The following is a 16,231-nucleotide window of genomic DNA, read 5'->3' on the forward strand; positions in this document are numbered from 1 at the left end:
TGCAGCATCGCGGTCACTAAAAATGGATGATCGGATCGCCTGCAGCGCTGCCGCGGCGATCCGACCATCCAGCATGGCAGCCAGAGGTCCCCTCACCTGCCTCCTCTGCCTTCCATGGGTCTTCTGCTCTAGTCTGCTAGTCTGCAATCGAGCAGACCAGAGCAGAAGATGACCGATAATACTGATCAGTGCTATGTCCTATGCACAGCACTGCACAGTATTAGCAATCAAATGATTGCTATAAATAGACCCCTAGTGGCCAGTTTTCAAATGTAAAATTCACCCTGAAAATGAAAAAATAATGAAAATATATTACAGATATGTTGTAGTACATAAGTACTACAACATATCAAAAAATAAAAGTTGGTGAAAGTGCCCATTTAAGGCCCAAATGGGCTGAGTCCTTAAGGGGTTAAATGGGAAAACACTAGGGACAACTGACATGGAAAAGGACATCAGAGTTAGTTAACAGTAAATTTAGCTGTAGTGATCAGTGTCGGGCAGCTGCTGCCAAAGCAAATAAAATCATGGGGTGCATCAATAGGGGCATAGATGCCCACGACAAGGAAATAATTCCTCTGTACAAATCACTAGTCAGACCACACACAGAATACTGTGTACAGTACTGGGCACCAGTGTACAAGAAACATAGTGGAGCTGGAGAGGGCTCAAAGACGGGCAACCAATGAAATGGGAGGATTACAGTACCCAGAATAAGGGTTATTAAGTTTAGAAAAAATGCCTCAGGGGCGACCTAATAATGTAAAACTATAATAGAAAGCAGTGCAGAGATCTCTCCCATGATCTTTTTATACCCAGGACTGTATCTATAACAAGGGATCAGTGAGACTATGGAACTCTCTCCCAGAGGAAATAGTCACGGTGAACTCAATAAAAGTTCAAAAGGGGCCTGGATGGATTTCTAGAGAGAAATAACATTACAGGTTATTAATACTAGATTCACAGGGATTTATTCCTTTTGCCAGATCTGGAGTTGGGAAGAATTTTTCTCCCTACTATGTGGCAAGTGGCATCAGCCTTATAGGGTTTTTTTGCCTTCCTCAGGATCAACTCAGTTGGGACAAAGTAAGGATATAGGTTGAACTTGATTGAATCTTGTCCTTTTTTCAACCTTATGAGGTATGTAACTATATCTAGCCGTTATATGGTGTTTTCTCCTCCAGTTTACTGCTGCTCTGAAGGCTTCATCTCTCTTCTTCAGTAGTCCCTGAGCACATCCTTACTAGCATGGAGGACATCAAGCAGTACTGAGCAGCATAGGCTGTGAATAGAGCACATGGTTGATAGTGACATTTTGCTCTGATCTTTTGGTGTAAAAAAAAAAATATATATACAAAAAAAAAAGGATCATCAAAGGTGCCTAGTGCATAATTGCTAAAACCCCTGAAAAATAAGAGTAAATCGGCATAAACTGCCCGTAAGAAGTGGCTGATCACTTGGAGCAAGTGTACAACTTGTGTATCAACGCACCAAACTGGGTTACTAAAATTAGGAAACAGCTGTTGAGCCCAGGGTCCAAGGAGAAGACAAACCAGTCCTGATGAGAACAACGATTTAGTGGAGCAAAATTACCCTTGTTATGTGGTGCTGCCAGTTTCCACTGGAAAGGAACAACCAGACCAGAAGTGTGTGTAAACAGAACACTGGACGTGTTTATTAGAAAACAATACATAGGAAGGATAACGCATTTCAGGGTCAGCACCCCCTTCTTCAGATCAATATCTGAATAGTGCGCTAAAGAAGGTGGCACTGACCCCCGCATTATTCTGCCTATTTATTGTTTACTGTTTTCTAATAATCCCGTCCAGTGTTTGATTTACACACATTTCTGGTCTGGTTGTTCTGGCAGAGTCACATACAAGGGTCATTTTTCTCCACTTCATCATTTTTGCTCTGATAGGATACATTACAAAGAGTCTTATATTCAAGGGTGGGGGAGTACTCTCTGGTATACACAGAGATTGCGGTATTAGGTCCTCTTTGCTATAAATGGCTTTAGTCAATGGGACTGGAAGAACTTTATTGTGGTGACAACAATATATCTGGTTTTAAGCTTTACTTTGGATAGTGTGTTTTGCGTTAATCTTGGTTCACCCACACAACATGTGCTATCTATAAAGTTTCAAAACAATTAAATTGTGGTAATAGTACTTACATCCACATAGGCTAAGCATAGCAAGGAGGATCAGCACCGGAAGGTCACCCATCTTCATATTCACTTGTAAAATCTCTACATGAATCTGAATTTTCATACAATTTTGTGTAAATATCTCCAGTAGACGCTCCCCAGACAACTTGAAAGTCAAGTCCTAAGAGTCTTGTTTTTTTTTAAATGTGCACATCACCTATTCTATCTTCTGGACACAAAAGAAATCACTGGAATGAGCGCACACCACCAATATAATGATGAAAATACAAAAATTCTTTATTACACATAACAATCCATGTAGAGGGAAACATTTAAAAACAATTAAAATAGCCCAAAAAAGAGCATAGCACAACCCTGGGGAAGGGCCATGAACCCCCTCCCACAGGTAAGTGACCCCGTCCATAATAACACACAATGCAATGATGACAGATAGTAACACTATGTCCCAGTAAGCTATCCTGCTCAAGCATGGAAAATGAGTCTACCGATAAATAAAATACTGAATAATACTTAGGCGAGAGACAGAGATGGACATCCAGTATCAAGAAGGACGGGGTCACGCGAGAGCCCCACGCGTTCTGTCGCAAAGCGACTTCCTCAGGGGTGTTCTTGATACTGGATGTCCATCTCTGCCTCTCGCCTAAGTATTATTCAGTATTTTATTTATCGGTAGACTCATTTTCCATGCTTGAGCAGGATAGCTTACTGGGGCATAGTGTTACTGTCATCATTGCATTGTGTGTTATAATGGATGGGGTCACTTACCTGTGGGAGGGGATTCATGGCCCTTCCCCAGGGTTGTGCTATGCTCTTTTTTAGGCTATTTTAATTGTTTTTAAATGTTTCCCTCTATATGGATTGTTGATATGTGTAATAAAGAATTTTTGTATTTTCATCATTATATTGGTGGTGTGCGCTCATTCCAGTGATTTCTTGTGTCCAGTTGTCATGCATGTTTTTTCACTGGAGCTGCACCCCCGTACATAAGATATATTCGGTGTATATATGAGTTGAGCCCCCCTTTATCTAATTGTTGCTATTCTATCTTCTAACATAACATGACTGGGTTGTAGTGGTGGGGTTCCCCAATTACATACCCTGTTACTGTTAGCTAGCATTTCTCTAATGCATCTTTTTTGTGGAATTACTGTTTAACAATCCCAATTCTTCATTACAAAGTTCCCAATAGCACTGCCCCAACCACCCATATATCATCACTGGATGCATTTCCCCAGAAAAGACGACAACACTCCATAGTTCTTGTCTTTACTGACAAACTGCAATAATCATTTATTGTTAAATACATTTTCATTTTATTTGGGAGAACATCATACATTATCGCCTGCAAATAGGTTGCATATTGTAGAGGAAGAAGTTTGGCAGTATAGAAGAAACATACATTTTATCATAGAGGGCTTATATACCTAGAGAAGGTTCTTGATGGAGAATTATACTCAGTTCAGTCATTTTCATTGAATCGTGATGTGGCAATTTTTAAGCCATGAGGAAAATTTAATTTTTTTTTTTATTTATTCTATATTCTTATATTAAAAAGCAAAAGGGCAGGAACATACAAAAATTGACACACTGTTCAGAGCAGCGGCCCATGCACAAAATGTATTGTGTGCTACAGTTTATAAAACTCTTAGATAATTCAGAACATGCATAAAATTCTGACCTGGATGAGGAATATGTACAATTTGTAAAGCATGATAATGAAAGGTAGGGGCAGGGAAGGTAACCTTAATGGATTCATGTTTCAAGTGATGTTGCAAAGATGAAAAGGTAAAATGTCAAAATATATACCAAAAATACAATGGAAATCAGTACATTTCATTTGTGGAACAAAGTAGTAAATTGTTGGAATTCAAACTTAGCAGTCCAGCAAATATCAAAAGAAATGAACATGCAGTCTTGGATTTACAGTCACTAATGTTGTAACGGTTGGACAGAGCAACTTCCTTATGTTCAGCAAAGGCTCCGCAAAGCCCGTGCAGAAATAAGTTGAGAAAAAACCCTGCAGTTACGCAGTCATGTGATCAGCCATAGAAGCAACTTTAATACTCACAATAAACTAAAAAGTATCAATAACATCTATGTAACCTATAGATGCAGTTCCTGTGCATCATAGGTTTATATATTAAATATTTGCAAAAAAAGAAAACATGCATACACAAAATACAATGCAAGCTTTACAGACTTGATATGAATCAAAATTTACTTTAACAGAATGTACATTGCTCAATTAAAAGTACCCTAGAATGAACAATCATGACTTTTTTTAAACTTTTTTCTTTTTGAAAATCTTTCTTTAACATTTTAAAGGGAAATTGAAATTAAATATCTGTTTGATCTGTGTTCAAGTAATAAATGTTCCTATGTAGAAATCCATCCGTAATCCTTAAAACTAAAAAATACAGTGAATATATAATACATAATAAATCAGCTACATCTAATGAATACACCTGAGGTCAGCATGCCGGAGAGCCAACGGGTTATTTTGTCCTTGCGCTTTGTAGGTTTGCAAAACGCATCTTGCAGCCTGGGTATATATAAGACAAGTCTTATCTTTAAAGACATTTAATAAACAAATGTCTTAAATAAATAGCGGAATTAAAAGGGATGTACTCAAATTTGGATTGAAAAAGAAAATCTAGCTAGTGAACAAAAACAGATTTCCATTTGTAAACTTAAGTGTCGACAATGATCAGCGTGAGATGCTACACTAGATGTGCTTTCATGAAAAACAGCCCAATGCTTTCCTATGTTTCAAAGACCATTCAACTGGCAAGTTCTGGACTTGTCCTTATAAGAGTTCAGATTATTATTTTTTTACTTGGATTTACAGTTTACACACAGGAATCTGCTGCGTTTTCCAGGACTTTGAGCGGTCAGTTATAGGTCTTCTAGTGCCCCATGGCTATTGAAGCTGTTCTATCACAAAGCATGAATCTAGGACTTCTCAGGCAAGGTGTGAGAGTAAACCTGGACAGGAGCAGTCACTGGGCATTGTTGTTACCAGTCCCATTATTTTCCTTGGCATTTGTGTTTACTGAATTAATACCATCTTGCTGCCTGGCATCTTTCCTGGGAGGCATCCTTTCGTTGATCCTGTCCAATCCCTTAGCTTCTTCAAAGCTGCAGATTTTGTGTTGTGGAGAGAATCCTCGTATTGCTTCAAATGCAAATAGGGAAAATTAGTTTAGAACTTCTAGCAAAATATTGCTAAACAAGCTGAATAGTCCATCACATTTTATTGTAATCCTTCTATACAGTTACAGCTCTATGCTTCACAAAAATCCTGTTACTATAATGTGCTGTGAATGTGTGAACTTTACTGCGGTCACATGTATAACGCTCATGTAATATAAGACCTTATATTCTGTGTACTGGATTCTTTACTACTATTTATTTTGCTTATATAGGATACTCAACAACAGTAAATAAAGATTCTATGATTTCTAGACTAAATTGGTATGTGCTAAAAACTTACTTGTGAAGCTCAATAATACCAGGTCAAGTTCACACACGGCATATTACTATAATGTAACTGCAGAGGAATACTCAATCCACATGCAGAGGGAAATCTGCTGTAGATTATAACATTCCCTATATTTCTCCTGTCAACTTTAACCACTTTGGTGCAGATTTTCAGGGTGTCTACACTTTAAATACTATATGTGAACTTGGCCTTTGACATCTGTATTCTAAAGTAAAGCATATAATAATGTATAAAGGGACAGTAAACATTATAAAAAGGAGCCGATTATAAGGAATGTGGTTAAAGGGGTATTCCAAGATTTTATTTCCTTCAGCCTAATGCCGTGTTATGCTTCTTTCACACTGCTGTTATGACATGGCAGTGCGACATTTGTTGGGAAATCTGGGGAAAATGGGAGAAAAATTACTGCAAGCGCCGTCTTTTTCTCCCACAAAAAATTAAAATAAATAAAAAAACAGTGCCCAACAGACCCCATTGACTATAATAGGATCCATCGGGGCCTGTTATGCTTCATCCAGATAACGGCCGTTAAAGGCAAAAAAAAGAGCTTAACGGCCAATCTCGACAGGGCACAACAGCAGGGTGAAAGTAGCCGTATGTGCTTCTATTACCTCCGTGCACCGCTTTGTCACATTTTCATGCACAGGACCCACACAAGTGCTGTAGTGAATTTTTTTTTTATATTGTTGTTTTTGACTTTTCCCAGCATTCCATGCAGCCAGAGAAAATCAGTCATAGGTCATGTGGTCTTTAGGGGGCGTGGCTATGCTGCAGTGGGTAGGTAAATATCATTACTTCAGTAAATACCTTTTACACCCTGCTATCCACCCATTCACTGCAGCATAGCCACGCCCCCTGGAGACCATGTGACTTATAACTGTCTCTGGCAGCAATAAAATAGTAAGACTGCATTAGCACTTCCAGGTGTATGGGTCCTGTGTATATAAGCGGCACAAAGCGGCACACAGATGCTTTTTACACTGTATTATGAAATGGAATCCTGGAATACCCCTTTTAATATAACTCATTTATATGAATGTAGATGTTCTGGTGGTCTTAGAAGTGGAAATATGAGAAAATAACTAAAAGTAGGGGCATGGATTCTGTCACTAATCTCATAGTGGAAACTTACAAATCTACCAGCATGGTAAGAGAAAAATATATAAGGTCTTATATTTCTATACTAGAATGAACTGAAAGGAACATTGAACATGTGTAATATTAGTTGTGTAGTAATTCAGTCCTCAGAAGAGGGCATATGGACTGCACCCTATATACATCATGCCAAATGACTAGGTCAGTAGAAGTAGTACAGCTAATTGAATGGAGCTTTTTACACAGTTCTAAATGTGGGCAACACACTGCAAAACTTATTTTTTCCTACCAGGACTTCTATAATACTAATATATTTCTGCATAACGCAAAAACAAACAAAAAACTGGCATGGCAATGACTGACTCCAAGCATTAAAGGTCATAGGGGGGAGATTCATCAAAATCTGTACAGAAGTAAAGTTGCTGAGTTGCCCATAGCAACCAAATTGCTTCTTTCATTTTTGAAAGGGACGGTGAAAAATGAAAGAAGCGATCCGATTGGTTGCTAAACAACTTTACCTCTGGACAGGTTTTGATAAATATTCCCCATAGTCTTTACATCTCAAACTATGTTTAAAGAGTTCACCACAGTAGTTGCTTCCACTAGGCTAAAATAGAAAGGTTGTTAAAGAAAAGCAAACAATAATTCCTTGCACCACCAGAACACCTGTACAACCACATAAAAGAGGAATGTACCACAATATTTACGATTTTGAATCATGCATAAATTAAACTTCAAGAAAAGAAACGGATCTAGAAATATCAGATCTTTCCTTCCACCACACGACACAGAACACAAAGTGCACAAAAAAGTTATAGTAAGGTGTAAATAAAGGACCAAGGAAAAGGAGACAGACCCAATTTATTCTACAAAACCATGCCACAAGGAGGAAATAAAACACAGGTAGCTGAGCTTGGGGTACAGAAAGGGGGGACAGATCAGAAGGGAGATCCATCTCTGGTTGTGCAAGTTGAAACTGAGTCAGAACAACACATAACAGTCGACTCCCCAACCCAAAGAAATCTCTGCTGGTAGCAAAGACACTAAGCATACCTTTATCAGCCTCAATTGCCTCAACTGTGGCTGTATAGAAGTGAGCAGATGCATGCAAAATGAATGAAAAAGATGAGAAGTGTAAAAATCGATAACAAAAAAGGCAATGACCAAATTCTATTGTTATAAACTGCCATCCCAAAGCATGTTTCATACATATATTCACTTTCTAATACATAGATGCATTTCAATAAGCAGGTTGGTTAGATTTGCCATATTCAGTTTCATAAGAAAAAATGAAGAAAATAAAAAAAGGAAAATGCACATTACATTAATATATTATGTGAAAGAATGAGTATTTAGTAATGTCTATGTTATGTTTAAACAAAAGATAACCTCAGGTAAAAAATAAAATAGATAAAAAACCTTACTTCAATTGTTACAGTATAAATACAGGAAAACATAGGTGGTCATTCTGCTTTCAAAAAATATATCCCCCAACCCTATAATGACCTACCGATCTTTGTTCATCATTTTCTGTGATATACTGGGATGATCTACCATTCATCTGCCACATATAGTAACTCAGGCAGGGACAAACTGCTAGTTCAATGTGCCATCAATCTTGTCTAGTGCTGCTCTACATCCACAGACGGTATATATAAAACAGGATGGCGTAGGTCAGCAACAATATGGCCACATTTTAAAAGAAACCTGTTGGCAACTTTTTTTTTTTTAACCCCGACAGGTTTTCTAATTTTTTGCTTTTTCCTCCTCAACTTCTAAAAATCATAGCACTTTAAATTTTCCACCAACAGACCCATTTGAGGGCTTGCTTTTTGCCACACAAATTTTACTTTGTAATTATATCAATCATTTTACCACAAAATCTATAGCGAAACCAGAAAAAAATATATATTGGTGAGGCAAAATTGAAAAACAAAACGCCATTTTGTATCTTTTTGGGGCTTCAGATTGTACGCAGTGCACTTTTCAGTAAAAATGGCACCTTATTTTTATTCTGTAGGTCCATATGGTTAGAAGCATAGCCAATTTATGTAGGATTTATTTTATTTTACTACTTCAAAATTACTAAATTTACAGGCACCAAAATTTGTATGTTTAAAATGGTCATTTTCTGACCCGTAACGCACAGGAACACTTAAAATCACCATAGGGTTCTTCCTCGTAGGTCTGATGCCTGTGGCTGTGGTTGCTGCCGTTTGAGAATGGCCTTGTATAAAATAGCACAGGACAACGGAAAGATGGCATTATGAGGCCAGTCAATGGCAAATTCTCTGAGAACATCACAGAAACTGCTAAGCAAGAGAAGGTATGCACTTCTCTCTGCAATATTTAAGTAACAAATTAAAACATTATGGCTGTATCAACATCAACAGGATACATACAGGTTTTCTTCTATTAACACGTAGACAGGCAACAGACATACATGTAATCCCGCAGCAAGAAACACAATAGAAGGTAGAGGATTGTAGAACATAAGAGACTAGAAAGTAAAATGTCACTGCCTGGATTGTCATACGTGCTTGTTAGCTAGCATGGACAGACCACTATTGTTCACTTTTTAAAGGCACATAGCTATTGAATGAATAAAGCAGAAAAACTTAAAATGTTCTTAGAGAAAAAAAAAAAAAAAAAAAAGGATAATTCTATGAAGGTAATGTATTGCTTATTAAGTAGTTGACAATTGGGTGGAAATTTTATATTGTACAGGACAATATGATGAAAATGTGACTAACACTACAGTCCTCACAATCACAAAGAACTGGTGTCCTAGTACATGCAGAGTTAATGTTGGTCCTTGACTGACTGACTGACTTTTGAAATGTACTTTTGATTCCTCAGCAACCACTATGAAACTAAAGTCATCAGTAAAAAAAAGGTAAACAGATGCCGATTTCCAATAAAAACATAAAAATTACAGATTGGTAATCAGTGTCTTCTAAACTAGTCTCAGTTAGGGGGTGTTTCAAGGTGACAAAGTCCCTTTAATGTTGACTAGGTCCGCTAAAGTAACTGTTCAGAATGATGAGCCCAATGGGGAGTCCCAGCGGTCAGACCTCCCGCGATCTGACACTTATCCCCTATCCTTAGGAAAAGGGATGTTTTTAGATCCTTGAGTACTCCTTTAAAACTGCCCTCACCTGAGAGGTGGTTACAATTGTACCTAGTTTAAGTAATGCTCAGTGTGCTATAAACAGCTGTATAATACTTAAGAACAATGTATCTGTCTGGAGTCTGGGCTGTTTAGCAGTTCATTTTTACTGAAGAAAAGACCTATAATATTCCTTTAAAGGAGTTCTGCAGCAATAGCACACCTATCTCCGCTGCATCTAGAGATATATGGAGGGTGCGCGTCTGCCACGGAGTCATGCTGCGGCCGACACGCCTTCTGCATGGGGAGGGCCGGTCGGGCCAACCCGCAATCAGACACTTATCCCCTATCCTGCAGATAGGGGATACGTGTTCCATGGCTGCAAGTACTCCTTTAACAAAGACATCAGTAACAACTCAATTAGAATAATCACACAATTAGACAGGAGATTATTTTGCTGGATCCAGTTTTGGCTTTGTCTCAAAAAACTTCATCAAGTACTGCATGTGTGTTCCTAGCCTTTAAGGGGTTGTCCAACCATAAACATTTACACCCTATACTTAGGATTGTATATACACTGTGCTTCCTGCCCTCTGCTAACTTTATCCCCTGAGAGACCATTCATAATTCCAGTTTGATTGATCAGTGTTATCGGTGCTCTGCTGCTCTAGCCTGCTGAGGCTTCCTGGAGCAGCAGAGGATCGATCGGACAGCAAGGAGGCAGGTAACGGCCCTCCTGCCATCCACTCAGCTTATCGGGGACATCGCAATTTCACTGCGATGGTCCCAATCAGCTGTGTTAAGCTGCCAGGATCGTTAACCCAGCATTTTAGACACCACAAAAAATGTTGATAGAGGTGTCTAAAGGGTTAATAACGGGCAACTGCCCGATCGGTGATGCCCGGCTGATAGCAACCAGGACCCACCGGGTATGAAGCATGCTCAGCTTATGAGCATGATTCAAACACCGGTAACAGGACCAGGGCATAGAACGCCTTTGGTCCTTAAGGTGTTAATCTGAGATTTATTGAACCTAATGCTAAATGACCAAATATTTAATCTTATTTGACAGCCATAATACATGAAACTTTAAGAAAGATTGCAAATAATATAAAATAACACCACAATATGTCCCTTATTTTTAATGGCTGTCCCTGCTTGATCTCCAGTCTCCGGGAGTGTAAGAATTTCTGGATTTCTGTATACTGGACGAAAGGTCCTCACTGTACTTGGATGGTATTCAATACAAAAGATGGCTGCTATTAAACTTTAGGCCTTTATTACAATGCAAAATTTATACCATTAAAGTTACTTTTACACCTATACCCTCCAGGACGTTATTTATAATGTTTGTAATGTGAAAAACATCTAATGGTTAGTCAGACTTTTCTACATATACAGCTGAAATATAAAGAATCAAACGATAAAAGAATCAACAGATCAAAATGATAGAAGATCCCACACCTTAAGAGGAGGAGAGAGAAAAAAAAAAGCAGGAAAAGGTGAGGATATTTAGAGACATTAATTAACAAAGAACACAATGTAACACTTTGACACAACACCAGGGTACAATACTTCTCTATCTACCACTATAGAGCTTTGGTAGCAGGCATTGGGATCTGTCTTGTTTTTAGCCTAATCTTAAATCAATTATCCTTTTTGCAATTTTTGTTGTTGTAATGGGATCAATACATTTATGGGATAAAGGGAATATTGCTAGAAAATTTGTACTCTGGTATGAATGTCTAGATCTTATTGCATAGTACAGCTATGCAATGCACTAGCATTAGCTGCTAAGAAAGTAGGTAAAAAGCATAAAAGTAGGTCAAAAGCATGCATTATGCGCATGGTTGGATAGAGAACAAGTTGTAAACCAATCCATGAGATACAGCAAGCTGTTTGCTATTACCACTTTGTAAAGTCTGCCGTCCTCCAGCAAGCACCCCGCTTGGCAGCATTCCAGTTGGGGTTAAACCCTTCAGTGTCAAAACACTTTCACTTTCCTCCCTAGGAGACAAAAGAAAGGACAACACTTGTCAATAGTGTATGAGCAATGGATCAGAATATGAATGAAGTATATATATAGTCAGATCTAGATAGCAGGCAAAGTGCAAAAAAAAGAGGGGAAACGCATCCTGCCTTTTGAAAACTGGCAGTCACCCCATGCTGTAACAGCTTCAGAATGAAATAAGGTCAACCAAAACACAAAGAAGAAAGATTTACTTGGTTTTGCAAGGCACATGTTACATGGGTAATGGGCAACCTGTTTAACTAATATAGAGGCTAGCAGATTGGAGCTGAAAACAGGTGTGCCCTTTTCAAAATAATATCACGATGTCACCAAAAATACAGACTTTCGTTGCCGCCTTCCCCCAGGGATTCCAAGAGTAGACAGCAATACATGTTAATTGGTTATACAACCTAAATACCCTGTTGTGGAAAGAAAAAATCTGGGGGGAATAATCAATACACCAAAATTGTCCACATGGATTCAATATTGGATAATTCCAAGATGACAAGCCTGATCTTCCTCACACATACACCTATCGGCTGGCTGCAGTCTAAAGCATTTTTTTAACCTGATCAATGCTACTTAAAAGCAGTAAAAGGTATGTCTAAATTCTAATTGTAAACACCTGTGTCACCCTGGGAATAGTTTATGGGGGAGAACAGTTTCATGACAGTTTGTTCTTTGTTATCTCTTTAGTTAGTTTTTATTAATAGTTATGGGTAATGGCTCTAATTTTTTATCAGCATATAGGATATTACATAAACATTACATAACTGTTAGAACCCATTGAATGTTATCAATGTAGTGTAGAAGATAGAAAGACGACCCTTGGAGTGGCGCTGCAAGTATACAGAAGATGAATTAAAAAATCGAACCAGAGTTGCAGGTAATGCAAAAACACTGGAGGATTTTATTGGAGATAAAACAATAAAACAGATGGTGCGTTTCGGGGGTGCCACACCCTTCTTCAGATCAGTATGAAAACAGTGTACAAGCAAGGTATATATAGGAACAAATGAACAAGCGCTCATTGAGGTGGGATGGACACCTGACAGTGACATCACATCCTGCCACCTGACAATGACATCACATCCTGTAAACAGTACACAATACTAAATAATCACAAAATGATATAAAAAATGTGTTAAAATATAAAGGGATGCAATAGCTTTCCATACACACTTATAATGCTTGTGTCTTTCAGATATGATTTTAAGTTAATGCCATGTTTTTGTAACAGTAAGTCAAGATAGTGGGACAGATTGGTTGAAAGTGAACTGATGCCCGAGATGATGGGGGCTACCAAGGGGATTGGTGGAATTTTTGTGAACTTTAGGGATAGTAGAAAGTTGGAAGCGCTGGTTCTGTAACTAGGATGTAATCTTTCTCTGCTTTAGAAATAATCCCCTGGGAAAAAGCATTATTAATGAGGTGAAGAAGTTCATCTTGGAACTGTTTAGTGGGATTAAATATGATGGGTTTGTAATAGGTGGTATCAGAGAAAAAGTCTTAGAGCTTCTGTGACATAATTGGTCTTATCTAGTACCACAATCCCTTCCCTTATCTGCAGAACTAATTATAATGAAATTATCAATAGATAGTGATTTAAGAGCCATCCTTTTCACAGAGGATAAATTGGATGAATATCTTTTTTGGTTGCCATTCTCAGTTAAAGGAGATCTGTAGTGCTCTGAACTTTATCCCCTATCTGAATGATAGGGGATAAGTTTTAGATCACGGGGGGGTCCGAGCGCTGGGGCCCCCCGCGATCTCCTGTACGGGGCCGCGGCAATGTCCAGGAAAGGGCGCCCCTCCATTAACCCCATAGATAGGTAGCGAGAAGAAAGTGGATTTGGGACTTAACCAGCAGAGATGGGGGGAAGGTTGCAGTGTAGAAGGTGCAGGGTCAGAGACATCATTATGACCACTGCTATCCTTAATGGAAAAAAATCTTAATGGTAAGCTTACGTATGAAATGGTTAAGATCCAAGAATAGGTCAACATTGTTGGTTTGACAATAAGAGAGGCCCTTTTTCAAAACCTGTATCTCTCGCAAGATCTAAACCAGTACAGTCATCCTCCACCCACTTTCTTTCTACTACAGGTAATTTCAAATGCGGTATGTGGTTCAAATGCTGCCCCTTAATCACTCATAAAAGTAAGGAGTTTACATTGGCAGCCACTGGAACGACAACCAATCAGATCCCGTCTAAATTGTGGTTCACAGTATGTTGTGCATTTATTACAGTGTCCATATGGACCACAGTAACACTGTTCATGGGTTTCTCCTGCACAGCGTTCAACAGCACCTAATGGAAGTTCATGCTGGGTGTTTTGATTGCATCCATGCTACACTTATTGAAGGTATAGGTAAAGATGTATCCCAGAGGTTCAATATCCTTAGAAGGCGGGAGAACTTCTGGATACACACTCTCCAAACTCTGTCACCTCGAGGTCTTAACCACATAATCGAGTGCAATCTGTAAAACCAGGCGCAATTTAGCTTCCACTGTGGGTCAACTGTTCTTTTTATTCCATATGGGGTACTTAGCTGTTGGTACGGTTTGCCCCAGTTTTAATACATGGGTGCCCACATGTATACTTTGTTGTACATATCGCATATACATACATTATATATAATATATATATATATATATATATATACACACACACATACATACACACACACACACACACACACAGTGGGGATCAAAAGTTTGAGCACCCCAGGTAAAAATTTGTATTAATGTGCATAAAGAAGCCAAGGAAAGATGGAAAAAATCTCCAAAAGGCATAAAATTACAGATTAGACATTCTTATAATATGTCAACAAAAGTTAGATTTTAATTCCATCATTTACACTTTCAAAATAACAGTAAACAAAAAAAAAAAAAAAAAAAGGTGTCTGCAAAAGTTTGGGCACCCTGCAGAATTTATAGCATGCACTGCCCCCTTTGCAAAGCTGAGACCTGCCAGTGTCATGGATTGTTCTCAATCATCATCTGGGAAGACCAGGTGATGTCAATCTCAAAGGTTTTAAATGCCCAGACTCATGAGTTCTTCTAAGCAGTTGTCTAGAAATCTGACACTGAAAATAGTTGACGCTCACAAAGCACGAGAAGGCTATAAGAAAATAGCAAAACGTTTTCAGATGTCAATATCCTCTGATCGGAATGTAATTAAGAAATGGCAGTCATCAGGAACAGTGGAAGTTAAAGCAAGATCTGGAAGACCAAGAAAAATATCAGACAGAACAGCTTGCAGGATTGTGAGAAAAACAATTCAGAACCCACATTTGACTGCACAATCCCTCAAGAAAGATCTGGCAGACACTGGAGTTGTGGTACACTATTCCACTATAAAGAGATACTTGTACAAACATGGTCTTCATGGAAGAGCCATCAGAAGAAAACCTCTTCTAAGTCCTCACCACAAAAATTAGCATTTGAACTTTGCAAATGAACATATAGAAAGGCCTGATGCATTTTGGAAACAAGTTCTGTGGACCGATGAGGTTAACATTGAACTTTTTGGCCGGAATGAGCAAAGGTACTTTTGGAGAAGAAGGGGAACAGAATTTAATGAAAAGAACCTCTGTCCAACTGTTAAGCATGGGGGTGGATCAATCATGCTTTGGGGTTGTATTGCAACCAGTGGCACAGGGAACATCTCACCAGTAGAAGGAAAAATGGATTCAATAACATTTCAGAAAATTTTGGATGCTAACTTTATGCCATCTGTGAAAAAGCTGAAGCTAAAGAGAGGCATGGCTTCTACAAATGGATAATGATCCCAAACACACCTCGAAATCCATGGGGGATTACATCAAGAGGCATAAACTGAAGGTTTTGCCATGGCCTTCACAATCTCCTGACCTCAACATAATTGAAAATCTATGGATAGACCTTAAAAGAGCAGTGCGTGAGACAGCCCAGAAATCTCAAAGAACTGGAAGACTTTTGTAAGAAAGAATGGGCAAAGATACCTCAAACAAGAATTGAAAGACTCTTGGCTGGCTACAAAAAAAAGTTTACAAGCTGTGATACTTGCCAAAGCGGGCAGAACAAGATATTAACTCAAACTTTGCCCAAACTTTTGCAGACGCCATTTGTTTGTTTTCTGTTACTTTGAAAGTGTAAATGATAATCTGTAATTTGATGCCTTTTGGAGATTTTTTCCATCTTTCCTTGGCTTCTTTATGCACATTAATACAAATATTTACCTGGGGTGCCCACATTTTTGATCCCCACTGTACTTCTTAGATATATAGAAAGCTATATGTTGGGAATATGTAAGATTTTTTTTTATTTTATTATATAGCTCTTATATACATCAATTAGATTG

General features: G+C 38.4%; 1 protein-coding gene across 7 annotated transcripts in view; it reads right to left on the minus strand.

Annotated features, from left to right (window-relative positions):
* Positions 1 to 3,427: 3,427 nt before the first annotated feature.
* Positions 3,428 to 16,231, minus strand: part of PPP3CB (protein phosphatase 3 catalytic subunit beta) — a 61,486-nt gene continuing 48,682 nt past the window's right edge. For 4 of the 7 annotated variants that reach the window (XM_056530349.1, XM_056530344.1, XM_056530345.1 and 1 more), the window contains 3 exons: positions 11,786 to 11,883; positions 7,821 to 7,850; positions 3,428 to 5,345 (listed from right to left, as the gene is read on the minus strand). In XM_056530349.1, coding sequence (XP_056386324.1) covers positions 5,170 to 5,345; positions 7,821 to 7,850; positions 11,786 to 11,883 — 304 coding nt within the window. In that variant the 3' untranslated portion in view covers positions 3,428 to 5,169. The remainder of the gene's footprint in view (positions 5,346 to 7,820; positions 7,851 to 11,785; positions 11,884 to 16,231) is intronic. The other 3 variants (XM_056530347.1, XM_056530350.1, XM_056530351.1) reach the window with 1 other exon arrangement.

The sequence above is a fragment of the Hyla sarda genome, chromosome 7 (assembly GCF_029499605.1).
Source record: "Hyla sarda isolate aHylSar1 chromosome 7, aHylSar1.hap1, whole genome shotgun sequence".
Lineage (NCBI taxonomy): Eukaryota > Metazoa > Chordata > Amphibia > Anura > Hylidae > Hyla > Hyla sarda.